Source organism: Pinus tabuliformis, chromosome 1_2 (genome assembly GCF_031772625.1).
Source record: "Pinus tabuliformis cultivar Carrire ecotype Pingquan chromosome 1_2, CPIR1, whole genome shotgun sequence".
Classification (NCBI taxonomy): Eukaryota; Viridiplantae; Streptophyta; class Pinopsida; order Pinales; family Pinaceae; genus Pinus; species Pinus tabuliformis.
The window spans coordinates 142,980,449-143,002,376 of NC_142298.1; the positions used below are offsets into that span (position 1 = coordinate 142,980,449).

Sequence of the window (21,928 nt, forward strand, 5' to 3'; positions counted from 1 at the left end):
TTTTCCTAGACCATAAGGAGTTGAATGATAAGCAACAAAAGTGGGTTAGCAAGATACAAGCCTATGATTTCAAGATTGAGTATGTCAAGGGGAAGAATAATGTGGTCACAGATGTTTTATCTAGGAGGCCAACGACATTTTCCTTCATGAGTACATTGACAGATTGAAAATATCATCTTTCAGTAGAGTATTCGAAGAACTAGTTGCCTTGCGAGATCTTGGATAGCCAGATGAAGGATGATAGGTACAGGATCATCAACGACATCATCTACTATAAGGACATTATTTATTTGGTACCAAATTCACAACTGAAGAAGAGGATCATACAAGGGGCACATGATTCTCCATTAGTAGGACATTTGAGCTTCCTTAAGACATATAGAGTTGTTCGAGAGAGATTCTCATGGAAGGGTCTCAATGAAGATATTTTGAATTATGTTCAAGAGTGTAGCATATGCCAACAGAATAACGACGAGCATACACATCTTGTAGGACTACTACATCCACTACCTATTCCAGCGCAAAAGTGGGAGAGAATATCCATGGACTTTATCACAGGGTTTCCATTTATAGAGGGAAGGGATTGCATTTATGTTGTGGTGGATTGACTGACCAAGTATGCTCATTTGTTTGTGACTCCTTCCATGAGTTCAACTTCTTAGGTAACAAATATATTTTTCCAAAAGGTTTTCAAGTTACATGGTCTACCCAAGGCCATTGCCAAAATGTCCAATTTATGGGAGGATTTTGGCAGGAGTTATTCATATTGGTGGGTACAAAACTCACTCCTAGCATGAGCTATCATCCTTAGAAAAACAGGCTAGCGAAGATGGTGACCAAGTGGTTAGAAGAGTACCTAAGAAACTATGTAACAGGGCAGCAAAGGGCTTGGGTAAAATGGTTGCACTTGGGAGAATATTGCTACAACACCACATATCATATGTCAATTGGGATGCCATCATTCAAAGCATTATATGGATATGATCCTCTATCATTTGAAAACATGGTGTTTGGAGATAGTCAAGCCCCATTGGCCAAATATTGGATCACAGAGTTCCAATATATCCTGAAGGCTCTCAAGGATAATCTACACATGGCCCAAAATCAACAGAAATTGTATGTCGATCGTCACTACATTGAGAGGGATTTTGAGGTAGGAGACATGGTGTATCTACATTTGCAACCATATTGACAATCCACCCTTAAGAAGAAAGGTGTAGATAAGTTGAAGCTGTGATTTTATGGACCTTACAAGATCATCAGGAGAGTGGGAGAAGTGGCTTACTAGTTGGAGCTTCTGGAAGGGAAAAATATAAATAATGTCCTTCTTGTTTCTTGCTTGAAGAAAGCAATAGGGCAGCAGGTTGTTTCTTCATATGAATTTCCTTCCTTGGATGAGGAAGGGAATTCAATGTTGATATATAAGGATATATTGGAGGTGAGAGAGAGGAGGTTGAGGAGTAGGACTATTAGGGAGTATCTTGTGCGGTGGAAGGATCTACCTTAGGAGGATGTAAAGTGGGAAGGAGAGCAGATGTTGCAACATCCAGGGCTCAATTTGCTTAGGGACAAACAATTGTGGATGAGGAGGATTGTAATGTCCCCGATTACTCCAGAAAAGAGTCAATATTCTCGCTTACCTAAATGTCTCATTTAGGCTAGCAAGAAGGGAATTTTTTTGAGGAGACTAAAGTAGTTTTGCCCAAGTCACCTTGATTTTATTGTTATAAATAAAAGGGTCAAATTTTTTATTAATAAAAGGGGGAAACAAGTTACTTAGAGGAAATAAGTGACTTCATCGATGAAATATTAAAAAGGAGAGTTCTAGAAGATTGGAGAAGATCTAGAAAGTCTTTTAAAAAGGGAAAGAAGGACATTACAAGATCATTCTATTTGGTGATTATTCTCTTATGATTGGATTTTGGCTCAAGGGAGTCAAGTTTGAGGGTTTAGGTGAGACTCTCATACTAGTTTCGATGGAGATCATTTCCACCCTAGATAGTAATCAACCAATTTCAGTGGACTTTATTGCCACCCTATTTAGGTTTTGTGGGAAATCATTAAAATTCCCATTTGTTATTGGAGGAGATAAAATTGTTGATATTTGGAGGTCGATTTGTTTTTTAGGTAATTATTAAGGGCCAAAATATATTTTCAAAGGAGGGTCTAATTTATCACTAGTGGGAGACCGAACTATTCTTCATCCTTGGAGGCAGAATTGGTGCTCATTTGGTATCATTTCAAGGGTCTGAGATTATTATCAGCGAAGGTTGAAATCTATCTCCTTGGCAAACTAAGTTTGCCTATTTTGAGGGTTGATTCAAGCTACTTATGGAGGTTGAATTTCATCTACTGTTAGGGGCCAAGATTTAATTGTTAGAGTAGGCTGAGATGATTTATTTGGGAGGCTGCAAACCACCTTACTTAGCAAGTCAAGTTCCATTGCAAATTTCAGAGATCAAGCTTATTATCTAGAGGATCAAATTATTTCTCTTGGGAGGCTGAGTTCTGAAGTTTACATTCATTATTTAGTGGTTGAGACATTCATCTTTGGGAGGCCCGAATACATTTTCCAATGGTTCGGCTATTCATCCGAAGAAGCCAATTTTTACTAAGGTCGAGTTCACCATTTAAGGGCCTAAATTATATTGCATATCTAGAGGACGAATCTGTCAATTTATGGGCATGTTTCCTATTAGAGACCCGATCTTCTTGGGGGACAAATAGCTCAATATTAGGAGGCTGAATCATCTTGATTTTTTGGACTGAGATATCTCCATTTATTTATAGAAAGCTAAGTAATCAACCAAGCTTAATTTCTTGTGCACTCCTTGGAAGTCAAGTGCCACCAACAAATCAAATTTCCTCATGGACTGTGTTTGTCGTTGTGGATTTATATCCTTTTTGCTAAGGGATGAATCGAGTCATCTTATCACTAATTAGAACTATTTGTTGCTGGATTTGCACTCAGGTTCTTATATTGGTCATTGTATTGTAAATCTCCCTTTCAAGTTAATAAGGATCTATGGTTTTCCCTTCAGATATTGCTACTATAAGCATGCAACTACTTGATCTACAAAGTGTTTGACGAAATATTTTTTTGTCAAAAGTCCACAAAGATTTTTTTTTTAATATTTGTTGAGTTTTATATAATAGAAAATTCTAGCTTTAGTACGTTACATGTTTTCCTTACATTCTTCCTATCATCCATCTTATCTCATAATTATTTGTCACAACGGAACAATTGCTTAAACACTAGTGATTATTATCATATTGTTCTTAGGATCAAAGAGGAGGGGATATAGAAATATTCAGATCAATAAATTATTAATGTAAATTGGTGCCTTGACATAGTTCCCTTGCCATGAACATCTTAAGGAGCTATAAACTCCTTGCATAGAGAAGTCTTCTAGGCTCATTTCTTAACACTCATAAATTAGTCTAATTTCTTTTATGTAAATTAACACTATAATCTATCTAATTTTATATATTTTATTTTTAAATATAGATTATCTTATAGCTACACATTCATGTGTGTGTAGCTACAAGATAATCTCCTCACAAAGTTATCTCTACAATGTGATATTTATTCTCACCCATAAAGAATTCAAATGGGAAAATTAAGTGAAACAACATGGTTCACTAGAATTATAAATCTAAGCTTTCTTTGAAGTTGTATTTTTTGTGTAAAATTGAAAGAAAATATTTATTGGTTTCCTAAATAATAAAATATAAGAAAATAACAACTTTATCTTAGTTTTTTTAAGTTGTCTCCCCCCCCTATCTTTTTTTAAAGTAATTTAATTAAATAGCCCACAGGGGTAACTAAATTGGTGATCATCATGTTTTGAAGTATTATGTAAATTGTGAGATTCTAGATTCAAATCCCCCATGGATGTTTCCCCGCAAAAACATAAAAAATTAATTAAATTAAAAATATCAAAGTAGGATAAGTAAAAGGTTGAAATGGACTTTTACATAAAAAAATTTCTTTCCAAAAGAAGATCAAAGAAAGAAAAATAGATATCATATATAAAAATATAGGTTAATTCACCTAAATGAATTGATAAACCTTGATCGAATACTTAAGGACCTAGAAAAAATGAGTGTTAGGTACAGCTCCATCTTCTACAATATTGATAGTGTTGTCATCGAGCTCTTGTGCGGCCCTAGTGGCCATGGAATTCAAAGGTTAGGGGTGACTTCGCTATGTCATGTATATGGGCGTGGATGTAGGTGCTTATGGATTATTCTGGTGTGTTTCTGATAGCTTTTTTGCAACATGATGCCTATGGTCCACATACTCTGTGGGGGCTTGGGGCTGTGAAAATTTTCTTCTGCCATGTCTTCACCTATGATTTATTCTGTACCCAAAAATCAGAACAACTACTACTTATTTGTCTTGATGTTGCTCACTCAAAAATGGTGTGGTCATGGAGGGAGGGATCATCTGGTGTTGCGCTTTCTCTCTTTCTCTCTCTCTTTTTTTTAGCACTTTGCTTGGAATATATGGCAACCTTTGCCTTTGAAGGAGTTCATACATTGTATTGTCTCCCCCTTGCATTCTCCATACATTGTCTTAGATGAAGAAAAATCAGCGAACAATAAGGTTCCTTTTCAATCTCCTCAAGTTGTTTTGGAGTAGAGAAACTTTCAGATTTTTATAAAAAATTGTATGGGGAATCATGTCTTCTTTGGATATACAACATCGCCTTAGTCTTCTTATTAAAGCATATTGTTGAGGATAAATGGGGTTTTCCTACCATTTTTCAATGTCTATAATATGAAGGGAAGGTGCTCCAAGATTCCTTATAGATCTAGGACTATAACATCAAAAGGAACTCAATCTTAATTCTGAACTCAAGGTTGAGAGGAGGAGCTACAATAATTGGTGCTTCAGGACCCAGGTATTCAAACTGGTCATCTAGCTCTTTCAAAGATGCTGTGAAAGGGAGGTCTCCTGCCCAAGTAGAACAGATTCAAAGTAATCCTTGTCCCTATATTGTAGACCAAATGGAGCAATCACCAACCTTGGAAGTAAACCTTCATGAGGTAAATTCTCTCTTCAAATCTCTTCCATCCAAAGCGGTTATCTATAGGTTCAATGGTTTCTGGCTCAATCAAAAGCCTTACACCAGTGGGTTTTTCCTCTTGAACACCTAACTGTGACATTTATTTATTCCCCAAAGGATTCTTCATTATACAATTTGATACACAAAAATATTTGAATTTTTCTATAAATGGAGGGCCATGGTTTTGGGGTAAATATGGGCTCTTTATTACTCCATGGTTTCCATATTTCGATGCAACAAATATGATAGTCTCAACATTACAAGTCTAGGAGAGACTCCCAAACCTCCCTCTTCCTTTTTGGCACCATCAGGTCCTAGAGGGCATTAGAAATACTTTAGGCAAGTTCAAAAAGAGGGACATGGAAAGAACAGAATAGGGTATTTTTTACTTTTGCCAGAGTATTTGTGGAGATAGACCTTAGCAAACGCTTATGAGACCACATTATTTTGAAACACAATTTTTTTTAGTGATCACAAGTTCTAGACTACTAGAATATGACATTTAGATGTCGTCACTATTTTCAAACATGACACTTACAAAATGCATTCCCACTAGCTAACAAGAACCCAAAAAATAAAAAGACACATAAGTCAAAAGGATTGCAATTTATAGATCCACGACTATCTAAAGCAGAAGAAAAAAAACCAATGAAGAATTTGGCAAAATAAGATGGGGGCACTCAAGATAAGAATGACAATGCCACTCACTATCAGAGTGGGACAATTTTTATAGCTATTTGGGAGTCGGATCATTTGAAAAAATATGATGCAGAAAGAGGATGGCATGGTGGGCACAAAACATATCCACGTATCAAAAAGCTTAGATTCAGACAAAGAGCATCCTCCAAAGACTTTCAAGTGTGACATGGCTTTGGTTCTAGTGGATCCCAAAGGTGGCGAATGGAAATATGTCCAGAATAAGAAAGGAAAGAAGGGGAAGATAAGTGATTTCTACCTGATTTGATCTTCCCCATTGTACTATATTTGTTTTATTGTTTTATTGTTTTTTGCTCGGACCACTTCTAGGCCATTTCGACTACCCATTTTGAATGCTTTTAAGCATATGTATTGATATATTGTTTTTTTTGCCACTCAAGGATCTGGGAAAATTCTTGATGAATGCACACATCAAGTGTGTATATACAAAATGCATTTTATTTTGAATTATGAATGAAAGTATGATTTTCTTTTAGCGTGAAAAAAAGAATAGATAAACCTTTATTTTGATAGTGAACTAAGTGTGTAAAGAGAGGAGAGAGGGACAAATATATGGGTAAATGTAAATGTTATGCATATATACAAAATTTGTTTACACTTATATATGTAAAATATATTAAAATCAATGGAAATAAGAACCAATACATTAAGTAAATTATAAAGAATGTGAACAACTAATATTATATTGGGGGATATTCTAATGTCTTTAGAGGAAGGATATCTCTATTATCTCACTAGATGTTGAAATATTGTATAGGGAGAGAATTTGAAAGGAAGTTTAACCAAAGTTGAATGGATGCCTCAAGATGTGAGAATCTAAACCAGGAGAAGTGGAAAATAACAATGAATAACCAACAAAATAGTAAACATGTAACAAAACAAAGAGAAGCACCTCATCAAGGACTCGAGGAGGATGAAGAAGAGAAGATAAAACCAAGAGAAAAAGTCCAAGAGCATGTGCAAGTCATTCAAGAGCCAATCCAAGATTGAAGCATAGTAAAAATGTTAAGTAAATATTTATGTATAATAGAATTAGATGTTAGAGGCTAAAAATTGTGATCCATAAAACAAGTGAAGTTGGACTTTTAATTGATTGGGTCTAAATTTGGTGGCTGAGAGGAGAAAGCTATCTTCCTCGCCCAAATTTAAATCCCACTTGTGACATGTTTGTTCTTCATGAGTCAATTATTTGTTGGGGTTGGCAGGGTACCAACACTCTCATTCTCACCTATAGGCATCAAAGTGTATGCGATGTCATAAAATCCCAAAGGGGTTAGATTCGTTAGTGAGGAGAGATGATATTTCACCAGTGAGCAAGGTCCAATTCCCATGAGGGATTTTCTTGGAGCCATGGGGTCAACATGAGTTAATGGTTGAATGTGTGGTTACATCGAGAGAGAATATATTAAATGATATCAAACCTATGCATATATAGGTGGTTCAAATCCCCTCCACATGTCCTTCAATTTAAAATTCAATTAGGTTTAGCTCAAGTAATTGAGAGGATAAATTATTATTCTTCCCTCCTAGGTTCAAGTACCACTTATGACACAATCATTCTTCATGGGCCAATTGTTGATTATGACTCTTCATGTTCCATAATGAATATAACACTTTGCTTAGAGACAAGAGGATGGGGTGAGAAGTTACATGCAAAAAAAAACAGAAAGAGATAAGTTGGGATTTTCTTTTCCATTACTCTATAAGTAGCGCCCCTCGCAAGTTCCATGAATTAAAGAAAATGGCAAATGTATGGACAAAAAGGGCGCAATTATTTCATATATCTACAAAATTCAACATCAAAATCAATTTATAAACTAATAAAATGAAATAAGGAGGGTTATTATGAGACATTATCTTGCATGTATTAAATAATCTAAACCTCAAAGTGTAATAATTACATGGTTTACTTTGTATGGGGGAAGCAAGATGTCCTAAAAATTTAGGAAATTATTGCATGTTAATGGTTGATTATAGAAATGGCCATATTGGCATATTTCCATCGTTGTTAGAGCTAATATTGGGCTACTTCTAGTCTTGTCCCTACTGATAAGTAAAAACTTGACCACAACATGCTCCTAATTTCTAATTGCTAATTACAAACGTTGATATTTATTGTTCTCTCTACATAATTTCTAATCTTGATAATGATGTTATGTGGTGAATGTAATACGTAAATGTTGAAAATGGTTTAAATGCAATTATCCACAGAAGAGAACAATGTATCCCCAAGGAAAAATTAACAAAGAAAGTGTAAAAGTGACTGCATAACACTTTTAGAATAACAAATAACATTTCTTCTCCCATTTGTTTTTTAAAACCATGGTGAGCATTTCTTCTCCCATTAGTAATTGGAATTAAGAAATATATGTGGCAGGTTGAGTGGATTCACAATGACCTTCTTTCTCACCCTAATGAAATATATAAAGGCTCATTCCAAGCTCTACCTATTTATAGATGAAGCACCTAATCAAGGTCTTATTTAAAATTTTATGATAAACATTCTTAATATTTTTTAAACTATAATTTCTAACAAATTATTAATATCATTAACCAATTATAAAATAACATGAATGAAATTAAAAACATTATTTTACTTTAAAACATAAAAAAATATGTATTTTTAAATTCTTAAATGAAAATAATTAACTTTGTCATTGTAGGAAGATGCAGTCCCATTGAATGAACATAGAAAAATCATTCACAATCTTAAACAAGCTTGGGAAGAAGAGCCAATGTTCTAGAGGTCTAGATGAGATTAAGTGAAGGAGGAAATGAAGAAGGAACATAAACAAGTGCACAAACTCCAAGAATATATTCAAGAGTTACATAGGGAAAAGCAACAAATGTACTATCTTGTACACGAATTATTGAGTTGTAGGAAGCCTTCCTTTTCCTATCCGTTATTTTTCCATGAGAAATTCATTCCTTTCTGACTAGCAACAATTAAAGAAAATAGGTCATATGCAATGACTACTACCATGAATTTTAAAGAGTCCTTCAATAGAAGTAACTTCACAGGGCAACATTTGTTGTGTGAGTTGTACCTTCATGAACTTATCTAATATGGAGAAAAGAGTTTTAATATCTCACCCTATGTGGGGTACATCTAATTAGGAGCATTTACCTCAAATTTTCAAAACCAAATGAAGTGGAAATGGACTATGAGGTTGTAGCAACAAATCGATAAAACAAGTATTATGGATCCGAGGGGAACCTGGTCCTGTTGCAATAGTGGTTAGAACATATGGAACTTCCTTGAGTCTCTAGAGAGGATGTCTGCTATGCATGATGTCCGAAGAAGAATCCCAAACCTTTTTTCTAGAAACATTTAGTAGTTAAAACAAGGTGCTTTGAAAGGTATTATATTAAGGTGGGAAGCATATGGTAAGAGATTGAAAGATAAACTTTTGTTCTGTTATCTGAGTTTTGTACATGCCCTTTGAAGAATACCAATATATGCCAATTTTATCAGGTGTTGTGGGCATAAATGGCTTTGATTGAAGTTTCAATTTCCCATTACTTTGCTCCAAGTACCCAGGTATCAAGATTATTATCAATTAAAGTCTGAAAACACAAACATATGGTGGCTAGAGTTGATTCTCTTTGAGGGGTTTAGGGATATCTCCAAAGATCCTGAAGATCCTTATAATTTCATAGAGCTACACTCACAACATACATTAAAGGTCGACCGATGGCTTTGCATAGGGACATGTAGTTTCTTGAGTTGGGGGGAGATGTTGGGCTCAAGGATTGGCATCCTTTTCACCACCTTTTCCCTACCATTTTTTACCATTTTTTCTTCCATAATCATATCTTTTATCTAATTGTTTATATTTTTTACCAAGGTATGCCATTTTCTCATGTCACTCTAACTTATGCAGTTTTGATTGCATTTGCTGAGAGTAGTTATTTTAGGCATTTTTACTGAAAAATGATGAAGAAGAATGTTTATAGGTGGACCTAGTTGGCTAGGACATTGTTATTCCCTTATTCCATATGTTGTGACACCGTTTTTCTAGGATTACGTGACATTGTTACACCATGCCAATGACATATATCTAAGTTGTTATTCAAATGTTGACACTCTGTTATGTGCTAGTACAATTATTGGTGCTATCTTCGGGTGTTGAACCCTTGGAAGACTGGCCTCGCCGACCCCGACGACCTCCCACGAAGGAAGAAAAGAAAGATGAGGGAGCAGGAGATCCTTTCAAAATGTTGCTTGAAGAGGTCCTCGAGTGACAAAGGAACGAGATGATGGATAAATTTTCCCAAACCCTTTGACGAGTATCAATGGGTGATGCATCTTCATCTAGTAACCACTTCAGAGCCCTCACCCCCTTTAAGGTACAAGTTAACTTTGACATTCTTACATTTGAAGGCCAGATAGACACAAATGCCATAGATAGATGGTTAAATCTATCGAAAGGATATTTTTCAGTGTATAATATTTCCAATAAGGAAAAGATTATTTTTTCACTCCTCAAAGCTGCCACCCACATCAAACATTGGTGAGAAACTGTTAGGTCCCTATGATACCAGTGTATTCACTCATTGTTTTTGTCAGTGTAGCCCCCTTATTATTATTATTGTTGTGACCATGTAGTCTCCATATTGTTATTATTGCGCCGCATAGAAGCCCACTATTGTTATTGTTGTGACCTTACATTATTATTTTTATGTTGATTCTGATTATATTGTGACCCTTTAGACTCCTATATATAGAAAGGAGGTTTTTTCATTTGAATCATCCAATAATTGTTCATTTGTGTAATGTAAAGGGGGTTTCCCCCTCAAAGAGGCTAATTTTGAAGTCGTTGATCCATCTCTTCTTCTATTTTGTGAGTTGGTTGCATAACATTTGGTATCAAAGCTTTGGATTCTAGGGTTTCGCTGCTTCAAACATGTCATTTTGACATTTTTGCTATAAAAAAAATTATACGAAGCTTCAAAAGTTGGAATTGAAACCATGTGGATCTGAAAACTCGGTGAACCTCGTGTAATAATTTCAGATCTTGTCTCTCTATATTTTCGGAGATATGATCCGAGGAAGGGTTTTTTGCAGGCTCAAGAATTCCATCTGAAACAGGTGACCTTGGGAAAATAGTCATAACTTTCTCTCTGAGCATAGGAATTAAATTTCATAAGAAGTGGAAGAAATAGGATGGGCTGTAGTTTGTTGGGTATCATTTTCAGGGTCGAAGGTCGAAACAGTGACACATGGCACTCCGTACAAGTTTGCTCTACTGAACTAGTCTATAATCAGGTCATCATGAGAGATTGGGCATAACTCTTTCTTTAAGAATCCAATATCGATAAGACTTGTGGGTTTGGAAATAGGACTCAGAGGGCTATCACAAGACGAAATTTCAGACCTTGGAGTTTTAAAATTGCAGAGATACAATAGATTCAATATCGAGCTCCTACAGAGTGAAAAAAAGGTGTGTAGTTTTGAAAATTTGCATAAGTTTTGTTTGAAAAATCAGTTTGAAGTTATTCAAAGGGCATAATGAAGCATAAATATCATTATTTGATTCCAAAATGACTCAAAGAAAGAAAATCGAAACACCTGGTAAGATGATACCAAGTGCAACAAATTTCGCTCTCACAAAGAGTAACAAAAAATGAAATAAAAGCTAACATGGATGGTATAGAAGCAAAAATGAAAGGCAACATGGAAGATTTGAAGAATGGTTTAAAATCAGACATAGAAGGTTTGAAGGATGACATGATGGCATTACAAAGCTTCTAAATAAAGAACAACGGGGCATAATTGCACAATCATGTTCACTAGAGGTTCAATTAGTGGAAGATCACATCGAGCATCAACAAAAAGTTCTCCAACTCTTAAAGGATAACCTCACTTTGGCATAGAATAGAATGAAATAACAGGCAGATCAACATCGCAACGAAGGAAGTTTTGATGTAGGTGACTGGGTATTTTTACAGCTACAACCATACAAACAAATATCCCTCAAGCAAGCTAAGAAGGATAATAAAATATCACCAAAGTGTTATGGTCCTTACAAGCTGTTGCAAAAGATTGGTACTATGGCATACAAATTTGACCTTCTTGCATCTTCCCGAGTGCACCTAGTTTTCCATGTTTCATGCTTAAAGAAGGTTATAGGTGACAAGCTCCCAGTTCAAAAAATATTGTGAGAACTTGATGAGGAAGGAGAAATCATATTGGAAACTGAAACAGTCACGCAAACAATAATTCGATAGCTATGAAATCTCTCAATTTCAAAGTATTTCATCAAGTGGAAGGACTTACCGGCTGAAGATTCCACATGGGATGATGACAATTTTATAAAGAAGCATCCAAAACCACTCAAGCATTGAGGACAACACTTTTTTGAAGGAGGGGGACATGTTAGGTCCCTATAATACTAGTGTATTCCCTCATTGTTATTGTCAGTGTAGCCCCCTTATTATTATTGTTGTGCAGATGTAGTTCCCAGATTGTTATTATTGTGCCCCATAGAAGCCCACTATTGTTATTGTTATACCCTTACATTGTTATTGTTATGTTGGCTCTGATTATATTGTGACCCCTTAGACTCTTATTTATATAATGGAGGTTTTATCATTTGAATCATCTAAGAATTGTTCATCTGTGTAATGTAAAGGAGGTCTCCCCCTTAAAGAGGCTAATTTTGAAGTCGTTGATCTATCTCTTCTTTTATTTTGGGAGTTGGTTGCATAACAGAAACCTACTGTGAACAAGAGCCAAAAGAAACTCATCTCAGTTGAGGTCAAGAAGTGGTTGGGCCTAACAATGACACCACACCTGCAGTTAAACACCATTGGATGGATCCACTAAGACCGAGATCTCTATGTTAGCCAATAGTTCCTCCTATCCTACAACATCAAGCCCTTCACAGCTGAGGTACTATGTGATGTTGCTCCTTTTGAATTTTGTGATTAATTATTAGGCCAACCATACTTGTGGAAGAATCATGTTGTGTATGAGTCCAGGACTCACATTTATATAATTACTTTGGGCAATAAACTATACAGGATATTGAAGGTAGTTTCGTTTCCTTCCATTTCTTTGATCTTTGCCAAGTAATGCAGTAAGATCATCTCCCATAATACAAAATTTGGTTTCTTTCTGATTTACCCTCAAAGCAAGGGGAAGATCATGGCCACAACCATGGCCCCCGGGAAAAGTTCCTCCATGTAGGAGAAGCAAATTGATAAGGTTGTGGAAGAATATACAGGAATCTTCTCCACACCCATAGGGGTACCTTTTCATTGTCAGGTCAAACATTCAATTGATCTGACTGTTGGGGAACCTCTACCCAATGGGCTGATATACCACCACTCTCTTCTATAAAACGAAGAAATCAAGCAGAAAAATCCATGATTTTCTACACAAAGGGCACATTTGATCAAGTTCCTCAACTTGTGGGAGCCCAATTGTACTTGTGCAAAAGAAGGATGGGGCCTGGAGACTCTGCATTGATTATCGGCCACTAAATAAAATCATTGTTAGGAACATGTATATAATCACATAGATTGATAGACTTCTTGAGCAACTTAAGGGGGCAAGTACTTCAACAAGATTGATTAGAAGTCTAACTATCACTAGGTTCCAATAGAACCCATAGATGTATGGAAGATTGCCTTCAAATCCAAGGAGGGTCTTTTTGAATGGTTGGTCATGCATTTCTAGTTGATAAATGTCCTTACAACTTTTAATAAGTTGATGGATGACATCTTGTGACCCTTCACCAACTCATTTGTGGTTGTATATTTGGACGAAATTCTCATCTTCAACAAGAGTTGGGAAGAACACTTGCAACATATTTGATAGGTCCTTCAAACCATGAAACTACACCAACTATGTGCCAACTTGGAGAAATGACCCTTTGGAATGAACCAAGTTCAATATCTGGTTTGCATCATTCATGAGAAAGGTGTGCATGTGGATCTAGCTAAGATGTTATTCATTCAGGATTGGCCAACCTTGACCACTCTAACAAAGCTTCACAACTTTCTAGACCTTACCAATTTCTATCGAAGGTTTGTGTTGGGATTCTCTCATATCACTTGACCTTTGAGTCAAGTTACCAAGGGTGGAGCGAAAGCAAAGTTTTTCTAATCCAAGTCTCAACAGAAGGAGTTTTTTGAGCTGAAACACCACCTTTGCTCTGCACCAGTGCTCACATTCTCAGACATGCAGTAACCATTTGAAATTAAGACAAATGCCTTCAACTATGCTATTAGTGCAATTCTCACCCAGCAAGGGCATCTGTAGCCTCTCAAAGTGAGACACTATCCAATACAATTCATAAATACCCCACTTACGATAAATAGATGTATTCCATTGTAGAGGCTTACCAACAATGGAAATATTATATTCTAGAGAAGGAGACGATCATCCACATAGATCATCGACCTCTCTAGTTTATATAGACACAAGGGAAGTTGTGGAACGATTGCCATAAAAAATGGTCCACATGTTTGCAAAAAATTCATCTAAACAATAAGTACGAGCAGGGAAATACCAAAAATGTTACAAATTGTCTTAGCCGATCATCGGTTGTGGCATTGACCACTGTTCTCGACTCTTGTGGGCCTGAGACTTTTGGATGGCCCCAAATTCACAAAAATGATCTAGAATTGACAACCACATACCAAATGCTAAGGGATGGAAAGCAAGTTCCATACTTCCACCTCCAAGATGCCACCCAAGACACCTTTATGCTCCTTCAAGAAAGCACGACAAGATGATTTTGGAGACACACTACAGTCAGATCGCATGACACTTGGAAAATATATTAGATCCTGCATTTCCTATGCCATCGCCAAGCCAACCATTAAGAAGCAAGGCATGCGTACTCCTATGCTTACACCTAGATAACCCTGGGAATCCATCTCCATAGAATATATGTATGGCCTTCCTTCTACCAAGCATGGTAACGACTGTGTATTTGTAATTTTCGAAATTAGTTATAAGATGGCCATATTGGCTCCCTGCAAAAAGAATATCACAACAAAAGCCACTTCCAAACTCTTATTTGAAAGAGTGTGGGTGCATTTCAGGGTCCTGCGGACCATTATATCAGATCAGGCTAGTAGGTTCCTAAACGCATCGAGCCTATGGTCATTATTGGAAACCAAACTTACCAAGTCGACTACATTCCACCCCCAGCCTGGTGACCAGATAGAGGTTGTCACCATGATGATTCTGGATATACTACACATATACAACTCTAAGCATCTGCGGACATGGGACGAGAGTCTTCCCTACGTGCAACTCAACTATAATAGAGCTCTCCATATCTCGAATGTACATAACCCCTTTCAAGTGGGCCTTGATTTCAACCATTATGTTCCCTCGATGTTGCGCTAACTTTTACAACTACATAGGAAGAATTTGCCCATGTTCAGTCCGAAGCTGATAAAGCCACCAGGTTTATTGAGCGCATTCAACACATATGCTAGCAGGTTCACGACATCTTGGATAAAGCCAATTCCAAGTAAAAACAACGACATGATCGACATCAAATTCCGCATAAGTTTCAGGTGGGAAATAAAGTTTGGTTGGATTTGCAGAAAGAATGTCTTGCCAAAACTCATTGGAAGCTTTGACTACTCTAATACAGGCCTTACATAATCACCAAGGTTGTAGGAGACAATTATTTCGAGCTCAGTATTCCCCCATTCCTTGGCTTGCACCTCGTATTCAATGTGGACTGCATTCAACCATACTTTACACCATTGGTGGACACATTAGACATTGTTGAGTAGCTGACACCAACAAAGCTCAACCCAAACATCATTGAACATGCCACAACTAATCGAATCCTGGACACATATATCAAGGACACTCACAAACAGAGGCCCCAACTATATTGACTTATCAAAGTTGGCTAGCTCATGCACCAAGGCAAGTAGCTCACTAGGGACCAAGTTCAGCAATAATATCCCCATCTCATGGAAGCACTCAATGCAATGGGAACCATTACTTTCTTAGGGGGAAAGATTGATCTAGGTGGATATTGGTGGCCACCCTCCTATTCAACTTGGACCCCAAACACTCTTTCTTTTAATTTCTTTAATTGTAGCACAATTTACTATTTTTTTGGGTCCCGAACTTTTGGAGTTGTTTTGAGGCTCTAAACGACATTTTTTTGGAAAGCGGGCAAATCCATAGCTTGTGATAGGGTTTTGTTGTGGGAAGTTGTTTTCATTTGATATATCTTTTTAACGAGGTATCGTAAACGAAAAACTCATTTTTTTAGCGCAGCGCTGAGCCGACCCTGCACCGAGCATTGTCTCTCGGCCCTGCGGCTGCCTGAGGGTTTCCGAGCACAGCACTCTCGTTGGTCTGGCAGGCTAATCCGATCTGCAGGCTGATCCAAGCGAATATGCCCGGTGAGACCTGGAGGAGCTCGATCTGTCCGAGCTGAGTTTTCCTTAATGGAGTCCTCTTCTCCCTCTCCCGCCGAAGCAGAGGCCTTCTCAAATCTTCTGAAATCTCTGCCAAAAAAGAAAGCCCCAGAGGTTTCGAAATTCGTGAAACGCCTTGATGATATCCCGGAGATCTCACTCCCGCCCGAGAAACCGATCCAGGTTGCCCTTTCTTTGTCTGAACGTGCCTTGGTGGGACAGTTCACTGGTCTCTGGCCCTCGCCTAGATCCACTGAAAGCTGGGTCTCAAGGAACTGGGCGCCATTGATATCGGGCAAAGTCACTTCTTACTTTCTGGGGAAGGGTTTCTTCCTATTCGAATTTTCAGAAAAGGAAGATAAGGATCTGATCTTCCGAAATGGACCCTATTTCATGGGCCCCCAAGGGCTGTATCTCAATAAGTGGATGCCAGACTTTGACCCAACAGTCGACGTGCCCACTGCCGTGCCTGTATGGGTCAGATTGCCTAATCTGCCAATGCATTGTTGGAACTGGGAATCCCTCAAGCATATCGGAAATACCCTGGGTAAATTCATAGATCGAGCTAACAGCAAAGATCAATATGACTGCGCGAGAATTTGTGTTGAAGTTGATCTTGAGGTTGGGCTCCCTGAGGCAATAAAGATCAGAGTTGGCAGTTGGACGCATCTCCAGAAGCTGGATTATGAGCAGTTGCCGTTCAAATGCAGGAAGTGTCAGATCTATGGCCACTTCGCCAGAGGATGTCCAAAAAACGTAGAATCAGAGAAAGGCAAAGAGGACGGGTGGATGCAGGTCAAAAGGACAAAAAACAAAGCCCCAAGATCAGGAAATGCCAATGGGAAATCTCTTCAAATGGGATCTCAAAACCCACATAGGGAAGAGCAAGGAAACAGATTTATACAACTCAGTTCAACATCAGAGGAAGTCCACGAACTAGAGACACAAAAGAAGGAATCGGCTCAAAAAGATCCCCCTCAGGAACCAGAGAGAACAGATAGCAAAACAGACAGAATGGAGGACTCACCCTCAGAAGAGGCTGAGGAAGCTCAAACCTCAGAAGATTCAGAAGAAGAAGGTGAGATAGGAGAAACACAAACTTCGGCCAGAAGATCTTTAAGGGGTCGAAAATCAGCCCGTGAGAAAAGAGAGCAGGAGACATACAAAGACAAACTGCAAGGAAGCCAACCCACTATTGAGAAACTCCTGGTTAAGACTCCGAAGATGAATAGAAACCCGCCCCAGAGCTCTAAAGGAGCTCCCCACTCCAAAAATAAGTAATGAGAATCGTCTCCTGGAATTGTAGGGGTATGGGGAGCAAAATCAAGGGAGAAGCAGTAAAAAATTTGATAAGATCGGAATATCCTGACATACTCCTCATCCAGGAGACTAAAATGGAGGACAAGGCCTTCCTCCAAATAGGCAAAAATCTCTGGAAAAAAGTGAAGGGCAAGCTGTCTCAGCAAGAGGTGCCTCAGGAGGCCTGGGTACCCTTTGGAATCCAAGCAAGATCACAAAGGTGAAAGAGATCGCCAACACCCACTGGTTATTCTCTAAACTAAAGCACGTTGAAACAGATGAGATCCTTTGTCTCTTTAATGTGTACATCCCGGTCAGCGCAGGAGAAAAAAAGAATTGCTGGGATTCTATCAGAGAGCTGGCAGACTCTGAAGATCTAGCAAATATTATCATCGCTGGAGATCTTAACCTCACGCTATCTACAGCTGAAAAGCGTGGTGGAAGCACAGTAAGGGATCTAGCGAGAGAGTGGGTTGAAGACCTACTCCAGGATTGGGACATGATCGACATCAAACCCTCGTCGGGCAAATATACCTGGTCCAATAAAAGGCTTGGCCCAGGCCACATCGCTACAAGGTTAGATCGATTTCTTGTTCAAAGTTCTTTTTTACTTCTTGGTCTAGATACTAGAATGCATATTCTTCCATGCAGTGTCTCTGATCACAGGCCCATTAAGCTAGAACTCTCGACTCACTGGGATAAAGGCCCCACTCCTTTCAAATTCAATCCTCTCTGGATCAAGGAGCAATCCTTCTTGCAACTAGTAAAGGATATGTGGAAGCAACCTGTTAATGGCTCTCCGTTCTTTGTGTGGGAGGAAAAACTCAGGAAAGTGAAGGCAGCCCTTAAAGTTTGGGCAAAATCTCTCCCAAATCCTGCAGTGGAAAGAAAGAAGTTACAAGAGCAACTAGAGATCCACCAGCATAATTCAGAAAATGAGGAGATCACAAGAGAAATTCTCGAAAAAGAAGCAGACCTCCAGCAAAAACTGCTCAAAGCAAGCCTGGCCGAGGAAGAATATTGGAGGACCAAATCTCACAGACTCTGGCTCAAGGCAGGTGACAGAAACACATCCTTCTTCCATAAACAAGCCCAAGCTCGAAAAAACTCCAACAGCATCATAGAAATCAGGGAAGAGAACGCTATTCACAGAGACACTCAAAGCATAAAAAATGTGGCCTTTCAGCATTTTAAAAAGCTGTATAATGAAAAAGAGGGACAGGCTCAAATTCCATTGACTGTAAATGAGGTCCCCAAGCGGATATCTAACAGAAAGAATCAGTTCTTGGAAGCAGAAGTCACAAATAATGAAATTAAAACAGCTCTCTTCTCTATGGAGCCGGACAAGGCTCCAGGGCCTGATGGCTTTTCAACAAGATTCTTACAGCACTGTTGGCAGATTATAGAAAAAGATTTGTGCAGGATGGTCTGGAAGTCTCAAAATTGTCAGAAGATAGGGGGAAGCACTAACTCGGCTTTCTTGGCCCTCATCCCCAAGGAAAGAGGTGCAAACTCCTTCTCCAGATTCCGCCCTATCTCCCTTTGTAATATAGGCTATAAGCTGATAACAAAAGTGATAGCGAACAGGTTGAAAACAATACTCCCGGACATTATCCCTGAGAATCAGGGGGGTTTCATACAGGGAAGACAAATAGCAGACAATTACACACTGGTTCAAGAAGCAATCCACTCAAGTTTAGCCCGGAAGGAGCAAGGAATGGTTATCAAACTAGATCTTGAAAGTGCGTTTGATAGGGTCAGACACAGATTCTTGCTGGTGGTTCTTCATAAATTTGGATTCGGGCATAAGTTCATCAATTGGATCAAGGCTTACATTAGTGAGCCATGGATTGCCCCACTGGTGAACGGGAGAGTCACGGACTTCTTCAAAGCCTCAAGAGGGCTGAGGCAAAGGTGTCCCCTCTCCCCCTTGCTCTTTGTCCTCCAAGCATCAATGTTAAGCTTCCTTTTGAATAGAAAACAGACAGAGCAAGAAATAATGGGAATAAACATTGCAAGAGGAGTAAAAAGCATAAACCATGCGCTGTTTGCAGATGACACTCTGTTGCTGGGAGCTGCTTCAGTGGTCTTGGCAAACCGATTTAAAGAGGTAGTGGATGACTACTGTGCAGACTCAGGAAGCAAGCTTAACAAAGGCAAATGCCAAGTTTACTGTTGGAACACCTCTGCCAGATTGACTCAAGCAATTTCTATTTGTCTTGGCTTCACAACCTCCTCTACTTGGACTTCTTTCAAATACCTGGGGCTTCCTGTCTTCCAAAAGAAGATCCTCAGCAGAGAATGGATGCCACTGCTGGATAAATTCAAGCTCAAAATCCAGTCCTGGGGTTATAACTGGCTCAACCTAGCAGGCAAGACAGTTCTGATAAAGTCTGTATTGAATAGTCTGCCTATCTTTCAGGCAACAGTTATGATGGCGCCCATGGGTATAATGAGGAAGATGGATGAGTACATAAAAAAAAAATTCTGGAAAGGGGGCAAAGGTAACGAGAGAAAAATCCCATTACTAAACTGGAAAACGATCTCTCTACCCAAATTAGAAGGTGGCCTAAATTTTAAAAATTTCAGTATCCAAAACACAACGATGGGTGCCAAATTGGCTTGGAGAATCATCGCTCCAAATCCAGGTTGGGCACAACGGGTTTTGTGGAAAAAATATTTCGGAGGGCAAAGATTGCGCTGTTTGAGTAATCCAAAGGGAAGAGTAGGTACGTTGATCCACAAACTATGTCAAAATTCCGCAGCGTTGATCAGATAGTACGCCCACTGGATCCCAGGGAACGGACAGTGAATATTCATTTGGGACGATAACATTATGGGAAGTGATCCGTTGGCAGAAGATCATTCCTTAGCAGCTCTGAGAGAATGGATGAATACAGAAAATATCAAAACTCTGTGGGATCTGTCCCTTTGGGATAAGGACGATTGGTGGCGGTGGAAGCATCTGGAGGTGCCTGCGAATCTTGCTCAGGATTATGTTGTTCTCCTGTCCCATTTAAAAGGCAAAGCTCCGTTAAACAGAAGGATAGCTGACAGCAGAGGTTGGGGATCGATCCCAGGCAATTACACTGTGTCGAAGGGATATGCCCAGCTCACCCGAATCCCCAGCGCACCGCCTGATCCGAGACCATGGCAGGGGGTATGGTCTTCTGCTATGTTGCCCAAAGTGGATACGTTTTGTTGGCTTCTGTGTCATCATAGAATTCTGACAGAAGACAGGCTTAAAAAAATGGGGCATTCAGGGCCATCCCGTTGCTCTCTGTGTGAAAATCATGAGGAAAACGTAGCACACATGATGTTAACCTGTAACTTCGCTTCAGAATTGTGGAAGGAGGCTTTAGATGCATGGAACATGAAATTTGGTTCATTCAATCACTGCTCAGAGCTCTTTTCCAATTGGAAACAAACATATCCAGGTGGAGCTGCCCAGGACTCACAAATCAGAGATGCTTGGCTCGCCCTGCCCAAGCTAATTTGCTGGCATATCTGGTTAGAAAGAAACCAAAGGATATTCAAGAGTAAGAAGAGAGCTTCTAAGTTAATCTGGGTTAATATTAAAAGCCATCTTAAAGAATGTATGGGAGACCAGTTAAGCATAAAGGGTCTCACTGAACAAGATATAGCCTGGGGTGCCTCCATGGATCTTCACTTCTCAGATATTGAAAAGAACCCCCCTCCCTTAAAGTCCTGGCAAATTCGCTTAAATGATACAGAGTTTGCCGAATTCTGCAACAAAAAGGCGAGAAAAGCCCTCTTCTTTGACGATGCAGCTAAAGGAAATCCTGGCAGTTCTGGAGCTGGTGGGGTCATTAAAAGTGAAGAAGTTATAACGGAAGCTAGATATGCTTGGGGAGTAGGCGTCAACACCAGTATTCAAGCTGAAGCTCTAGCTCTCCTTCAGGGTCTCAAGGTGATTAAGAATTTGGGAATCAGAGAGGCAGTAGTGTTTGGAGATTCTCAGATCATTATAAACGCCATGGTGAACAAATCCTTTCCCTCTGATTTAAGACTTTCCATATTGCTGAGCAGAATCAACATCCTCACATCCTCCTTCCAGAAGTTGGAATTTCTTCACATAAAAAGGGAAAACAACAAAGAAGCAGATGTTGAAGCCAATATAGCAGTCCATCTCCCTCTCCGAAAATGTATAAGAGACGGAGAAGAAGGCTGGGATCCCATCCCGTAGCAGATCAATAAGAATGTATTACTGTGTATTGCTGAAGCAGTTTGTTTGTATTTTCAAATTAGGACAGATTGGAAATTCTGCAAGACGAACAACATGTAAAATCAGTAAAATCTTTAAGAGGACAACTATTTGGATTTTGGATGAGGCAAAAGCTGAGCCTCTCCCCCCATTTTGTAATTTGAATTGAGGCATTTCAGCCAAGAAGGAATATATCAGTCTAACAGTT

The 21,928-nt window shown here is 38.7% G+C and overlaps 1 protein-coding gene across 1 annotated transcript; it reads left to right on the forward strand.

Moving 5' to 3' along the window:
* Nucleotides 1–16,226: 16,226 nt before the first annotated feature.
* Nucleotides 16,227–21,702, forward strand: LOC149204926 (uncharacterized). The gene is made up of 3 exons (XM_089397247.1): nucleotides 16,227–17,473; nucleotides 17,619–19,999; nucleotides 20,354–21,702. Exons 1-3 carry the CDS (start codon nucleotides 16,227–16,229, stop codon nucleotides 21,700–21,702), a joined length of 4,977 nt encoding a protein of 1,658 aa, XP_089253373.1.
* The last annotated feature ends 226 nt before the right edge of the window (nucleotides 21,703–21,928 follow it).

Bases quoted from the DNA above. Each gene is read 5' to 3' on its own strand.
- LOC149204926 (XM_089397247.1), top strand. From the start codon at position 16,227: ATGGAGTCCTCTTCTCCCTCTCCCGCCGAAGCAGAGGCCTTCTCAAAT. The intron at 17,474-17,618 runs GTAATGAGAATC...TCCTCCAAATAG, and splicing joins GCTCCCCACTCCAAAAATAA to GCAAAAATCTCTGGAAAAAA. The intron at 20,000-20,353 runs GTAACGAGAGAA...ATCCGTTGGCAG, and splicing joins ATTCTGGAAAGGGGGCAAAG to AAGATCATTCCTTAGCAGCT.